General features: G+C 42.3%; 1 protein-coding gene across 50 annotated transcripts in view; it reads left to right on the forward strand.

Annotated features, from left to right (window-relative positions):
- Positions 1-15,942, forward strand: part of HERC1 (HECT and RLD domain containing E3 ubiquitin protein ligase family member 1) — a 109,078-nt gene that overhangs the window by 64,365 nt on the left and 28,771 nt on the right. For 8 of the 50 annotated variants that reach the window (XM_083475436.1, XM_083475443.1, XM_083475398.1 and 5 more), the window contains 13 exons: positions 1,257-1,455; positions 2,330-2,490; positions 2,917-3,033; positions 3,574-3,805; positions 5,551-5,675; positions 6,289-6,488; positions 8,799-9,067; positions 10,298-10,350; positions 10,450-10,650; positions 11,469-11,643; positions 12,622-12,892; positions 14,136-14,349; positions 15,634-15,893. In XM_083475436.1, the coding sequence (XP_083331562.1) occupies positions 1,257-1,455; positions 2,330-2,490; positions 2,917-3,033; positions 3,574-3,805; positions 5,551-5,675; positions 6,289-6,488; positions 8,799-9,067; positions 10,298-10,350; positions 10,450-10,650; positions 11,469-11,643; positions 12,622-12,892; positions 14,136-14,349; positions 15,634-15,893 (2,477 nt within the window). Of the gene's footprint in view, positions 1-1,256; positions 1,456-2,329; positions 2,491-2,916; positions 3,034-3,573; positions 3,806-5,550; positions 5,676-6,288; positions 6,510-8,798; positions 9,068-10,297; positions 10,363-10,449; positions 10,651-11,468; positions 11,644-12,621; positions 12,893-14,135; positions 14,350-15,633; positions 15,894-15,942 lie in introns of all 50 variants that reach the window. The other 42 variants (XM_083475402.1, XM_083475408.1, XM_083475420.1 and 39 more) reach the window with 13 other exon arrangements.

Below are 15,942 nucleotides of genomic sequence, written 5' to 3' on the forward strand. Positions count from 1 at the left end.
CTGCCAGTTGTCATAGGCAGTACTCCTCTAGAAATGGCAGAAGGGAAGGTACTTAATGCCTTCTGCAAATCCCACCCCCAAGCTGGTCTGGTTTTGATGCATGGTTGTGGGGGGACGATGACAACTTGTGAAAATGTGTTCAGGATATGGAAAAGTACTCACCTCCTACCCAGCAATTATCTCCTGTACTCACAGCATTGTTCCATCTTGTTCTGTCCTGAATCATTGTTTTCCCCTGAAGGCCTCTCACATGGCTGCTGTCTTCAGGCTTCTCCAGTGATGGGCTGGAGATGTTTCTGTCTCCACAGAACCCATCAGTGAATGAAAGGCTGGGCCAAAGAATCCCCCTGGTCTGTGTTCTGAGCTAAGGTTGCAGTTGTCCTTTCAGCACTCATGTCTCCAGTTGAGGAGCATTTGCCTGCATTGTGCTAGAGCATGTGGGGAGTTGGCAGGGGGCACGGTGGCAATTGGCTTCACATTCTGCTTTGGAGTGTCCCAAGGATACCTTTCTGGCTACTGCTGGAATACTTGATTATCATTTACTGTTTATTTATTATTTTGGTTCCTAGACCCCTCTTCATCAGCTCATGATCCTAGGGCAGGTTACAGCAACATAATTCACATAAAAACAATTTAAAATTTAAAATAAAAATGTACAATATCAATGTACAACCCCCCCAAAAAAAGTCAATTCATTTTCAGCTGGCCCCCTCTGAAAGCTTGGGCAAATAAGCATGCCTTTAATTAGTGCAGAATGATGAATAATGATAGCACCAGCCCATATATTAGGAAGAAGGGTGCTCCATAAAGTTTAGGTCTGAAGGGATCGTTCCTTGTGATATGGCATGTTCTAACAGAATAAATATCAGCCACCCAACCCTTCATTCAACAATCAAAACTTTAGAACCACATATAAGAATGTAAGGAGAGTTCTACAGGAGAAGGCAAAGTGGCCTATTACCCATGTTTGCTAAGAAGATGCCTTCAGGAGGCCCACGTGTATTCGGTCCCAGGTGTGCTGCAGTTGCCTGTAAAAATAAGCGTATCTGTATAGCTATATTTTTATTCCAATCAGTGTCTATACTAGATTTCATTTTTTTAATGTACACAATATTTTAAACTTTGTGTAAATGCCATTGTTTTGAGTATGTGTTTGTTGCATTGTGAAATTGCTTCAAGGTGCTTTATAGGGAGCAAGTCATAAATGAAATTTTTAAAAGCTAAATGATATGGAAAAACATTAAATTGTTCTGCAGAAGTGGACCAGCAAGCAGAAGAAACCGACCAAGCTCAGCAGGCCCAGACACCTGTGACGACGAGTCCTTCAGCCTCTAGTACGACATCTTTCATGAGCAGCTCTCTAGAAGATACAACAACTGCCACCACTCCGGTGACTGATACAGAAACTGTGCCTGCCTCTGAATCCCCTGGTGTTTTGCCTCTTAGCCTTCTTAGGTATGGATTGACGTCTGATCTTGCTTTTCATAAACAATCCAGCCAAGTTTGTAATCATTTTTTATCTTGATAAGTTTTCACCGAAAGATAGATTTCATTTTCTGAAAACGTTTGCAAATTGTTTAACTAAAGTAGCAAGAAGCAGTATATCTTTTTATAAAAGGCTCTTCCCTTCCTACTTTCAACAATAAAACTGTGTGTTTTTTTACTTGCTGACTAATGGTGCCAGACATAATAGTGTTGAGTTGGGTTGTCATCACTCACAAAATACCGTATTTTTCGCTCTATAACACGCACCAGACCATAACACGCACGTAGTTTTTAGAGGAGGAAAACAAGAAAAAAATATTCTAAACGAAATAGTGGATATATGATTTTTGTAGTTCATGCTGTGGCCACAGACATGTGATCTGACAGTGAGTTTGGAGTAGCCCAATGCAAAAATCCTGAGGATCCATGTGGATCCATGCTTTGTAACCACGGAGGAGGGAAGGAAGGGGAACCATGGATCCTCTGCTCAGGACTGCAGCAGATCCCCCCTGCCACCCGCAGGCATTCACTCCATAATACGCACAGACATTTCCCCTTACTTTCTAGGAGGAAAAAAGTGAGTGTTATGGTGCAAAAAATACGGTAGGTTGTGCCTATTGAACACTCAGGCTGTTTTCAAATCTTTTAAATTTGAACGAGGCTTGTTTAGGAAGGAGAGATGGTGAGGAATGGATCCTACTTTTGCTGACATCCATACGCATCCCATTGGTGGGTTACAGCTATCACCATGTAATATTAGAAATACAGGTATTTATCTTGTTTGTTGGTATGCCTTGCACTGCTATCCATTGCTTTACCTTTTTTATTTATATATTTTTAAAAGGCAAATGTTCTCCAGTTACCCAACTACTACTGTACTCCCAACAAGACGTGCACAAACGCCTCCCATATCCTCTTTGCCAACATCTCCTTCTGATGAAGTAGGCAGGAGACAATCACTGACCTCTCCTGATTCTCAGTCTGCAAGACCTGCCAATCGGACAGGTAGGTTTCGTCCATTGCCTTAGTAAGGTTTATATATATATTGCAACTCAATTTTGTCCTTTTCATATCCGTACTGAAATTTGTGTGTTTACTATCACTGTATGTGCCCTCAGCTGGTCAAGGCATCAATGCCAGGGAATGCTAATGGTTTAACCTCTTAATACTAAAACATTCATTGGCAGATACGTGGAAGATATTACTACTCCCCCCCTTTTTGTAGTAACAAAAAGATGTAACTGTACTTTGTACAATTATATACAAGACTAAGCATATTAGGGAAAAATGCATACAAATATGTATGTGTTTGGGGAAATGCAGCCAAAATAAATGATTTTGAGCTTTTGTAGCCTGACTGAATAAGTTGCAGGATGAATTATGAAGGAGATGGTGCTGATTTGCCATTCATTCTTTTTCCACAATCCACAGCTTTGTCGGACCCAAGCAGCCGCCTTTCAACTTCCCCCCCTCCACCAGCTATTGCTGTGCCCTTGTTAGAAATGGGCTTCTCCCTACGGCAGATTGCGAAAGCAATGGAAGCCACAGGTAATCCTTCTGCTGTCAAGGAATATGCACTGCACCGCTTTGTCAGAGAGAGAGAGAGAGAGAGAGAGAGAGAGAGAGAGAGAGAGCGCGAGAGCTCATGTGTGAGTGTGAGCACAAGTAACAAGCCATTTAGGCTCTGAAGTGTCATAGCTTTCTTTTTCATTAAAGGGTTTGCTCTTTGTTGTCAAATATTAGTCTGTAAAGTGTGATGGGGACAAGCACTCCTTTGAAGTTGCTCAAGGAATAAGAGCCCAGGATCAAATAGTAGAAGGTCCTGAACAACCACCCACCAAAAGTTCTTGGTTCCTTCGGATTTCCAAGCACACTCAAGCTTTTCTCTGTAAGAAGGAGGGACTGCCCTTAAAAGAGGTGAAGGCAAGATGCTCTGGATGTTGGGTGTTGCATCAGCTATCAAGCTGCATGTAACAAAACTTTGGAAAGAGTTTCTGTCATGAACTTTTGGAATTCATATCCATTTCTAACAGAGGGCATTCCTGTTTTCATAATTGGGTGTCATTTCATAAGATTTTTCTTTCTTAGGTGCAAGAGGAGAAGCAGATGCTCAAAACATTACAGTCTTAGCAATGTGGATGATAGAGCATCCTGGGAATGAGGAAGATGAAGACCCTCAGTCAGAAGAAACAGCCGATTCCCTCCATGGCACTGTAGTTTCTGGGGGCAGCGGGAAGTCAAGTGATCAGTGTTACTTGCAGTCTCCCGGTGACATTCCTTCAGCTGATGCCACTGAAATGGAGGAAGGTTTTAGCGAAAGGTAAAATGTTAGTTTCTTCAGGTTTCAAACCTTAATGGGACTGTAAGTATTAGTTTTCCACACAATAGTACTCCCCAGCACATTCATTCATTCATTCATTTTGTATACCACCCTTTATCCATAGATCTCAGGGTGACTGACAACATAAAATTACACGATAAAAAATAGAACAAAAGCAAACCAATAATTGTCCCTCCCACAACACATTTAAAAGGGCATCAGATGTCAATCAGCCAAAGGCCTGGTTGAAGAACATTTTCACCTGGTTCCTAAAGATGTATAATAAAGCCGCTAGCCAGATCTCCGGGGGGGCGGGGGAGCATGGGGAGCCAGAAAAGCCCATTCTCATGCTGCCACCTTCCAGACCTCTCATGGAGCAGGCACAGGAAGAAGTGCTTCAGAGGATGATCTCAGGGTCCAGGTAGGTTCATATGGAGAGAGGTGGTCCTTGAGGTATTGCAATCCTGAGCTGCTTAAGGCTTTATATGTCAAAACCAGCACTTTGAATTGAGCCCAGAAACTATTTGGCAGCCAGTGCACTCAGCCCAGGATTGGTGTAATATGCTCAAACCATGTTGCCCCGGTGAGCAGCCTAGCCGCTGAATTCTGCACCAGCTGCTATTTCTGAACTGTCTTCAGAGGCACCCCTACATATAACACATTGCAGTAATCTAACCTAGAGGATACCAGACCATAGACAACAAAAGTTAGGCTATCCCTGTCCAGATAGGGGCGCAGCTAGGCCACCAGCCAAAGCTGATAGAACACACTCTGCTCCACTGAGGCCGCCTGAGCCTCATGTGACAGCAAAGGACCCACTCCTTCAAGAGCAGGCAACTTCCCAGCCATCTGGTCTAGGGAACCACCCACTAACAGTGCCTCAGTCTTATCTAGATTGAGCTTCAGTTTGTTGGCTCTCATCCATGTTTACTATTAAAATATGCAATATGGTTATTTTTAAAATATGCATTAGTTTTTTTAAAATCAGTCTATCTTAGATGGGATTAGAGAAACCCATGGAGGCCAAGTCTGTTAACCAATAGTTCAGAGCAGTGTTGCCCAATCAGGTTTCTCCAGCTGTTTGGAACTACAAGCCTCGTCAGCCACAGCCAGCTCAGGCTTGTTGACTGCTGTGAGAAATAGAGTGCTGACTAGCTCAGCAGGGCTCTTCTGTTCTCAAATATTTTCTGAAAAATCTGTCTTAAGAGGCAAGACACAAAAGGCATTATATGTCTCTTCCCTACATAAGAACCCCAGAAACCTGTCGCTTGAGAGAGAGAGATAAATCAAGTGCTGTTCTAACATGTGCCTAACTTATACTTACTCTCCACAAACATAATCACACCAAGTTGTTTATTACAAGAAAGAAAGCATATGGAGATCAATTTTCACAGTAGAAGAACTAATGCATTCACATTCCTGATCTAAATAAAGACCCTAATCTGTGGTAAAGCAAAAGTGACTGAGCGTATTATGAGTTATACATTCAGAAGTTAGAAATAAAAGCAGAGCTATACATTTCTCCAGTTCTAGTTAGAGCAGTCCTACAATGGAGCAAATAACTGGCGATTGGGACCTAATTTAGTAGAAATCAAGGCCTCTATGCTTTATGAGAGTTAGGCTATCTACAACAAGCGCTTAGACAATATAAACATTACCCCCTTCTTGGTCCGATGTCCAATCTGGATTAATGTTAATGAATACTTGACACATTTCAATATTTCTAAACTATTTGTACATTTCAGCCATGATAGTATGGAACACGTAGAAAATGCAGCATCTGGAAGTGGACCCACCTCAAGGGGTCGATCAGCAGTGACCAGGAGGCACAAATTTGACTTAGCTGCTCGGACGCTGCTAGCCCGTGCTGGTAGGTGTTTGAAAATATTTTTCAACACCCTTTTCTTTTCATCCCTGCTGAAGAGGGCATGTACTCTGTAGCACAGAACTTTAAATGTGTTCTGCTAGCCTTGTATGTGTCAGTGTGTATCTTAACATTTTCATATGTGTGTGTATAATAGAGCAGTTTCTAATCTTGTCAGAATGGTGTGGTTAAGAAACAGAACCCAGAGTGGGACTTACGTAGAAATGATGAAGATTTTTGTGGCTGATAAGTTTCGTGTGACAAAGTAAATTGAGGTGCCATCAACCCAAACTGTTGGGGCTAGGGAAGGAAGCCCTGCTTTTGGAGTCAGGGGACCAAGTATAGTCCTTATATTTGCCCCTGCTTCCCCATGTAAGTGAATGACATCTATTCTTTGGGGCCTGGTGGTGCTGGTGTTGGCCAGTGAATGAGAGTAGCACAGTGTGTCTCACTTTGAAATGTGAATGACATCTCTCCTAAGAGGTCCTGCAGTTTAAGTGTCTTTATCCATCACAGCACCCATTTTGCTAAGTTGCAGCTTTGACCATAGCTAGCGTGTACTGCTACTACTAACCCGCAAAACAAACTGTGTGCTTCTTTTCTCTCTCTCTGATTTAAGCGGGATTGTACCGCTCTGTACAGGCGCACAGGAATCAGAGCCGGAGAGAAGGGATCTCCTTGCCACAAGACCCTGGAGCGTTGTATGACTTCAACTTGGATGAGGAGTTAGAAATTGACTTGGATGATGAAGCCATGGAAGCCATGTTTGGGCAGGATCTTGCCAGTGATAATGACATTCTAGGAATGTGGATCCCGGAGGTATTGGATTGGCCTACCTGGGTGTGTGTGATTGCAGCTGGGGCTGCTTTGCTTATTACTTGCTTTCTAGGAAATGAAATAACATTATGCATTACCTAAGCAATTGTTTTATTAACATTATTGCTGCTAACCCTTATATGGATGATTCCAGGCTCTTAACAGCACAAGTGAATATCATCATGTAGTTCTCATTGGTACATTTCATGAGAAACAGTTTCTCTTTACTTTGACTGCTTTCCCATTTGCCAGCTGTCTTTTCTGCTAATTAAGTCACGTGACATTTTAAAGGAAAAACAGGCAAGCTGTAAAAAAGTTTTTTAGACAGTTGCATGATTTCATTCATCAGAGATGATGAGTGGTTAATATTCCCCTAAATCAGGGGTAGGAAAACTCTGCCTGTAGGCCCAAGTAGCACCCCTGCCCCCAGGCAGGCCAGTTTGGGCATGCACACCTACCCCACACCTGATGTCATGTTTGATGTCAGCTGTGGGGCGGGTGAAGTCACGGCTGGGACAAATTGGGGCTTGAAGTCATCCAAACACGGCCAAAAATCAGCCTCAAAGAGCAACCCCAAACATCAGCTGGAATTATCTACATTGGAACAGTACATTTCTTTTTTTAAAAAAATAATAATAATTATCCAACCTGGTATGCTCCAGGTGGTTTGGACTACAGCTCCCCCTGAACTCATCCAGCGTGGTTGCCCTTAACAACTGGAGGCCAGCATTGGGGAAGGCTGTTGTAGAACTTTTATTTTGAACAGAATGACGGTTATGCAAGAGCTCTCCAGTGTGAGAGAAATTTATTGAAGATTGTACCTTGTTTAATGCTTTGGGAATATGCTAAATTGTTTCTAGTTACAATATCCTGTATAGTTTCAATGCAACAGTTGCTGCTTAAAGTGCTTCTCAGATTGAGATGATCATTGTGCGCTTTGATGTTTTCACAGCAGTGTTCATATATGTTTTGCTGCCTCTTCAAGTAAGCAGGTGTCTTTGGCTTAGCATCTTGCTGAAGGTGCTGAAAACCATAGGCTTTAAAGATGTCTAGTGCTATGCTTGAGTAGTGAAGACATAATTGCCCTTATTTTGAATTAGGATCTAACAAATGCACCCAAATTTATTGGGCTGTAGCTCAGTGGTAGAGCACTTGCTTTGCATGCAGAAGGTCCCAGGTTCAATCCTTGACATACCCAGGTAGGGTGGGAAGAGACCTCCTGCCTGAATCCCTAAAGAGCCACTGCCAGTCAGTGTAGACAATACTGAGCTAGATGGACTAAATAGTGCAGTAGTGTCTGTAGAATGATGAGGCTTTTGAGCCAATCTGCACATTAAACAGAATGAGGTGGCAAACTAGGCTGCCTCAAATTTCAGGGAGCTGGCCTCAGGTATTTGAACTCTCTATGCTTATAGTAAATTAGTTCATCAGGAAGAAAGATGCTAAACTTTTCTTCCTTGTGAGTTAATTTACTAAGTGAAGGAAGCTTTTTATGGACCACCCTTCCCCCGGAAATATGACCCTGCAGTTGTAGTGGTACAGTCCAGAATTCTACCACCATCTACATCCTCATTTTGCCTAAATGTATTGAGCAGTTCTTACTTTAGGCTTTTCCTTTCAATTGCAAGAGCTAGAGAAAAAAAGTATTTTTCCTGCTAATATTAGGGTGAATTTGTTTGTTCAATAAAACCAGCAAACCTTCCTATTTCCCCCCCCCCACCTTTTACTTAAGAGTTCCTCATAAAATAAACTGAAAGCAAACCAATTTGTAAGACCTATTTGCACAGCTTTGCAAAGTATGCAGAGCATGTGAATTAAGCATCTGTAGGCCATTTTTTTTTAACTCAAGAAACTTGGGATTTATAGGCAGAAAATAAGACTCTTGATTTTTAGACTTTGACTGAACTTTTGGCATGAATTTTTCTTTGACCCTGTCAAAGAAAGGTTCATGCGATTAGGTTGCCAGTAAAGTACGAACTGCTAACTTTAATATATTTGAAGTTGTTGACCTACAGCTGCCTTTGCCAGCCTAGTGCCCTCTAGCTTTTTTGGTCCACAACTTCCACCATTCCTGACTATTGGCCATCCTGGCTGGGACTTATTGGAGTTGTAATCCAAAACATCTGAAGGGCACCTATTCAAAGGTTGACTATGACAATCCACTGTATTTCCAGTTTTTTTTATTGCCTCCATAATTAGCTGCAACTGAGAACTGCTGAGTCAGCTGTGGTTATGACAGTCCATTAAAATACAATAGAAATACTAGATTTTTCTGTGTGTACATGATTATAACTGCATGATTACACTGTGCAGCATGTTTGCGAATCTGAAGACAGAGAAGAAGTGGTAGTATGTGAATTGTGTGAATCCAGCGTTGTCAGCTTCAATCAACACATGAAAAGAAACCACCCTGGCTGTGGGCGCAGTGCAAACCGGCAGGGCTACCGCAGCAATGGCTCCTATGTGGATGGATGGTTTGGTGGCGAATGTGGAAGTGGGAATCCCTATTACCTCTTGTGTGGCAGCTGCCGAGAAAAATACTTGACCTTGAAGAGCAAGTCTAAGACATCTTCCTCGGAAAGGTACCAAAGACTGTGTAGCCTGTGATGCCCTTTGCTGGAAAAAAGAAAGAAAGGAAAGGAAAAAGGAAGCACTTATCATAAAAGAGCTGAACTTCATGAGCCAATATGGTACAGTAACTAGAGTGTTGGGTTGGATACTGAAAGCTTGGTTTAAAATCCTTGCATGGCCAGAAAGCTCCATTGGGTAGCCTTGGGCAAGTCAAGTCTCATCCTAACCCCTGCCACAGGGCTCCCCTGACATCATTAGAAGGGTACAGCTCAGAAGCAGAGCATATCCTCTGAATGGCAAAGGTGCTGGGTCCAATCCCCAGTGACCCTAGTGTGAGATCTTCAAAAGCCGCTGCCAGTCAGTAGACTGTACTGGTCTACACTGACTAATAGTCCAATATTGTTTACAAATTGTCTAAGACCTTGGATAGCTGCTGCCAATTAGATTAGGATTGTTGTTGGACTCAAACTCCCATCAGCCCCAGTCAGCACAATGGAGAATGATGGAAGTTGTAATCCAGCAACATCCGGAGGAGATAGCATCTAACCCTTGCTAGAGCAGAGATGGAGAAATATTTTTGGACTCCAAATCCCTTCGGCCCCAGCCAGCATGGCTGATGGTCTGGAATGATCAGAACTGGAGTCCAAAACATCTGGAGGGCCATGAATTTTCTGTCCAGAAGTAGAGACTATTCACCTAGGTGGGGCCAGTGGTTTGACTTGATATAAGGGTGCCTCCATATGGAGGAAGGTTAGAAATACACAAGCATCAAAACTTATTGGCAGTCCTGTTTGTTCCAGACTTTCAAATGTGAGCTGCTAATGAAGTCCTGTGTAACTTCTTTGCATGAGGGAAAAGAATAAAATTGTCACATTTTAAAATAATTTATGAAATCAAATATTAGACTGTTAAGATAATGTTTTCAAAATCAGCATTTCATTCTGATGCTTTATACAAAGTTTGGGTTTCAATGCCTGACACAAAATCACATACAGACTCTCAGTTCTTTGGCCCAGCTATTGCTTGGAACTTGGAACTGGTAGTGTCAGAAGTTTCTGGGGTGCATCTCGAAAGATATTGTGGTGCATCTTTGATAAGACTGTTGAAAAATTGAAGAGGAATCTATATTTCATAAAAAAACAACAACAAGAAAATCAAGAAAAGACTACAATACTTAAAAAAAAGAAAAAGATGGGGTGTTCGATTTAACAGCAGATTGTTGTGTTCTCTTTTTGGTGCAGATATAAAGGACAGGCACCCGACCTGATAGGCAAGCAAGACAGTGTCTATGAAGGTACTTCTTTATGCAGGTCTTTTCAGATGACACAAGTGCATAGTTCAAGTTTTGCTTTAAAATAGTATACCTAACTGCAATTTACTTCTCTCATGCTAGAAGACTGGGACATGTTGGATGTTGACGAGGATGAAAAGCTGACGGGTGAAGAGGAATTTGAACTGTTGGCTGGACCCCTTGGGTTGAATGATCGCCGTATTGTACCTGAGCCTGTTCAGTTCCCGGATAGTGATCCACTGGGAGCCTCAGTTGCCATGGTCACAGCCACCAATAGTATGGAGGAAACACTGATGCAAATAGGTAAACTTTACATAGAGAAATAATTGCCTGAAGTCTTGCACTGTTTTTTCTTGGTCATTATCCTGAACATACTCACTGTGAAATTGCAGCCAAATTAATTGGCTTCATCTGTTTTTAGGTGGTGGTACTATTACTTTGGAATAGATGTTTTTTCATAGCTTCCTCCTGTGTCATCCAAAGCTAGGAAAACTTCAAAACCACTTATTCCCATCTCCCTCCGCCCTTTAAGGATCTGCAGGGAATGTTGTATTGGGAAAGGAAAGCATGAGAGTAGGGTTGAGTAAAAGCAGAAGGGCTTTTTTTGGTACATAAGATGATGTAAGGGACATCCTCTGAAGAAATCATAGGTATGTTGTTGACTCAGTGAGTGGAGTTATTCAGCTACCCCTTCCGTGCAAGAACAATGCTGGCTTCAACCAAAGGACCACTTAGTCCACCGTTTTGTTTCCAATTGTAGTCAGTGGGATGATGAATGATATAGAGATATCAGTGCAGTGCTCCCATCAGTTGAGGTGAGGTAGATGGAAACGGGAGTGAGAGAGGGTTTTGAACCGCCCAGCATTAACTTCAGCATGAGATGACCCATTGTGTTTATCTTGTGCAGTTTCTGTCACTCGAGTCCTTGGGGAAAGTGCAGGTTCACCTCCTGAATTAGGTCTCACACTTGCAACTGCCGTCACTTTTAAAAAACATTTAAACATTGATGAGTTAACTTTTTATTTAAAATGTTCAAGGTGACTTGCAAAACATAGAATTATTTGGGTATAAATTTGCACATGCTCCAATGTTTCCTTTTCTTGTCACTCCTTGAATTCAAGGTTGCCATGGCTCCATAGAAAAAAGTTCTTCTGGCAGAATTACTCTGGGAGAACAAGCTGCTGCTCTGGTAAATCCACACGACCGTGTTATGGCTTTAAGAAGGGTGACGGCGGCAGCTCAAGTCCTCTTGGCAAGAACAATGGTCATGAGAGCCCTCTCACTCCTTTCTGTCAGGTTTGTCAAGCTCTAGAGGACCTGATTTGAACAATGACCCTGTGATTGTTAGCTTGTGGTGTTATCTGAAACAAAATGCAAAGCAAAATAGAAACTAAGCAACTTTTGAATATGGTAAAAAATCTGCTAGATAACACAAGGAGATAACACATGGCTAATTCCCATCTTAGTGCAAGCTTTCCAAAGTAGGCACGTGTTAATTTCAGAGCAAGTCCCCCCCCCCCTCTAGATAATTCCTTTTCTTTAGTAAGAAGAAAATTTTTTGAACACTGACAATCTCTCTGTGTCTCAGGGATACCTAGCATGGTATCACCCAAATGTTGTGAACTATAACTCCTATTATCCCTGACAATTTGCCAAGCTGACTGGGGCTGATGAGAGTTGTCCAAAACATCTTGAAAATGCCACATTGGCTACCCCTCATATTGCTCTATCCAGTGGTCCAAATGTGGGGACACTCTCCATTCACAGTCTATTGAAACAAAGGAAAATTTGACCAGGGGGCAGGGCTACTAGGAGGCACCTCCCACTTCTAGGGCTCATGTTCTCCTGCATCCACAGCAAACAGATGTAGATTGCCAGTGTCCTTTCCTTCCTTTTCCCTGGTCCTGATTGCAGACATAATGATGGTATGCTGCTCTGACACTGACTTTCTGAGGACTGACTTAATATTCTCCTTGACAGAAAAACAATAACTTGTACTCTTTATCCTATACTCGGTTTAGAGACATAGGGGCTGCTTTGTACTGTGTCAGACCAACTCGATCAATATTGTGTACTCTGACTAGCAGCAGTTCTCCAGGGTTTGAGGCAGGGAACATTTCTAGCCCAACTTGGAGGTTGATTCTCTACCACTGAGCTGCAGTCCTTTGGTTTTTTATGACCACTGCAATGTATAATAGATGCCTTGAAATGTGAATGCTGTGTTTGTGTGGGGTGTCAGTAGGCAGAAAAAACTTGCCTTTTTTTCCTCAACAGTGGGTCTAGTTGCAGTCTTGCAGCTGGGCTTGAGTCCTTGGGTTTAACCGATATCCGAACCTTGGTCCGACTGATGTGCCTGGCTGCAGCAGGGAGAGCAGGCCTCTCCACAAGTCCCTGTACTGTATCCGGTTCCTCTGAGAGATCTCGAGGCGTGCATAGCAAAATGAGCAAGCCCATTTCCTGCTTGGCCTATCTGAGCACAGCTGTTGGTTGTTTAGCTTCAAATACCCCAAGTGCTGCAAAACTGCTGGTTCAACTGTGTACCCAGGTAGGATCAACCATCCTTCTGCTCTGGGTTTTTATTTTCTGGTACTAAATCTATTCTTTCTGAAGTTATCCCAAGAAATGGCATATAACAATTGCTTTTTTAAAAAGAAAAATCTCTGAAATATTGCGTATTTCCAAGGGAAATGGGGTTTAGGAGATTTGGTTAAAGGCATAGCACTGTGCAATCCTCTTTTGGTATATCACCATACCCAGTTTCTCCCACTCCTCTGACTTTGGCATTGAGTGAGTGCTGTTGTTATAAAACTTTGAGCAAGTTTGCTTAGTTTTCATGCAGTGTTCTCTACTTGGCAATGTACATGGACTAACCATTATGTAACATTAGTAGTGATAACTAACATGCAGTATGTTAGATAACTAACATACTTAACAAATAACCTCATAACACCAGACAAAATGAGAATTTTGAAAATGGGCATCTGGTATAAAAGGAACATGGTGTGCTTATGCATTGCAGAGTGAGTACTTTTAAATTGAACATTATTTGAATCACAATGTCCATAATACCTTTAAACTCTGGAACCAACAAGGCAATGAACAATCTTGCTTTCTGTGGCAGTGAAGTATATGGCTGGAGAGCATGTGGCACAGGGCTTAGTTCCCCCCTCCCCCAACATTTGCAGTCACTTCTCTTAACTTTGAAAGTTCATCCAGTCTAGTTGTCCTCCAAAGATACACATGGAAGAGCAATCCATTGCTGTATTCACACATAACAATAAGACTTGCTGGCTAATCGTGGTTTATCTGGAACAGGCCTTGTAGTGGTGCATGCTGCCTGATTGCTTCCACATTACTCCTGCTTCTGTGAGTGGGATAAACACACCTGGAAGCCTTGTTTTCCCACTGTATCTAAAGCAAGGGCTATGGTTGGTTTCTGCCTAACTACCAATGAACAACCACCAGCAATGTGATCAGGCAACATGTATCAACACACTACTCATTGCAGGTGAACCAGGTCTGACTTGTTGCATGTGAATGCTGACATGTAAATACTCCCCCCCCACACACACACACTTTGTCCCTAAATTAACAGCTACTGTTAATGGCCTTTGGCCTAATATGTAGCAATAGCATCTCCTTAATAGACACAGCTTAATAACTAGAATTATATCTACCTTTTAGGCATCTGCATTTATTTGAAAAAATCTGTACAGTTGAAATGATGTGTATAATTGAAAATACTTATATTGGCTGTTACAGTGTTTTGTTCATTTCTTGTTTTTTAGAACTTGATTTCCGCAGCAACTGGTGTCAATTTGACTACAGTGGATGATCCAGTGCAACGAAAATTCCTGCCAAGCTTTCTGCGAGGAATAGCAGAAGAGAATAAGCTTGTAACATCACCCAACTTTATTGTGACTCAAGCGTTAGTAGCCTTGTTGGCAGACAAGGGAGCCAAACTGAGGCCAAATTATGATAAAACAGAAGTTGAAAAGAAAGGTATTTATTCTTAACAGGGCATCATTTTAAGTACAGGCACCAGAAATGAGAGCTCCCTAGTGTTTCTCACCATTTCATGGGTAGACAAAGGTTGAGAATATTTTTTTGGTTTTTGTATTATGGCATTTGCTTTCCTCTGTTGTTGTTGTTGGCTGCTTTGCCTTTCCTTTTTGGAAGGAAAAGTAAGCTACAGCCACATGAAATGAAACATTCTTGACCTATTGAAATGAGTGGTAAAATGGCTATGGATTTATTTTCTAAAACTTTAAAAATCAGTTAGTTGGACCCAGAGTTAAGCATGCATAACTAAAACCTGCCTTCCCAAACTCCTCACCATAGAACCCTGCCTCTTGGAAAATTCCCATAAAGGGCGGAGGACCCTATTAAGTGGAGTGAGCTGTTGTGCTGCAGTGGTGGGGGTCTCCAAAAAATGGCAGAGGCACCTTAAGCAATTGGCAGTGTTGTACGTGCACTGGCTGTATTTGGGTCCTGCAAATCTGGTCATTGCATCTCAAAAGGGATATTATGCAGCCATGGAGTGGCAACCAAAATGGTTGGGAATTGTAACAACTCTCCTATGAGGGAAGGTTATGTTGGGAGATTTTCAGTTTAGGAAAATTTAGATTCTCATACTGTTAGAATCCAGGACAGGCAGAAGGAATTCCTTCTTCAAAAGTGCACAGTTAAACTGTGGAATTTGCATCCTCAAGCTGTAGTGATGCAGCTTGGATGGCTTTAAAAGTGGTTTAGACAAATTCAGGGAGGAGAAGGCTATCAATGGTTGCTAGTCACGATGCTTGTATATTACTTCCATGCCTCTGTATACCTTGTGGGGGGACAACGCTGGAAGGAGAAAGTTTATTGTCTTCATAGCCTGCTTGTAGGCTGCCCATAAGAATGGTCATTGTGGGAAAGGGGCTATTGGACTAGAAAGGCCTTGGGCCTGGTTAAGCAGGTCTCTTCCAGTGCAAAATTGCCATTGCAATTTAACATGGTGTCGAGCACTCTGTGCTCTAACATACTAAGAGAAATGTTTTAAAGGGGAGTGTGTATGGTGTTGAATGCTCTCTAGCAACGTTCTTGGGGAAACAGGTGGAGAAGGCATACCAGTTTTGTGCTGAGTGAAGGAGTGGGGATACATGAAAACTTGAGTTTTTTTCAGCTCCTTGGAGATTTCAGGTGTGTGGGCTGGGTCCTCCTTCCATTCTTGTTTTGTGGGTAATAATGTTCAACCTTATCTGTTCTTGTCACTCATCCAGACATCATCTCATTGTTTTGTCTAAGCAGGTATAATTGCCCATTTGTATGCCCATCCTTCCTATGATCCTTCTACTGTAGGCCCTCTGGAGCTGGCTAATGCACTAGCAGCTTGCTGCCTTTCTTCAAGGTTGTCCTCGCAACATAGGCAGTGGGCTGCTCAGCAGCTTGTCCGAACTCTTGCAGCTCAAGATCGAGATAATCAAACCAGCCCACAGACACTTGCAGATATGGGTGGGGATCTGCGCAAATGCTCCTTCATCAAGCTGGAGGCTCACCAGAACAGGGTAATAATCCTTTCAGAATATCTACATCACTGTTTCTTAAATGGCATTT

This window comes from Podarcis liolepis (assembly GCF_965112155.1).
Source record: "Podarcis liolepis genome assembly, chromosome: 14".
Lineage (NCBI taxonomy): Eukaryota > Metazoa > Chordata > Lepidosauria > Squamata > Lacertidae > Podarcis > Podarcis liolepis.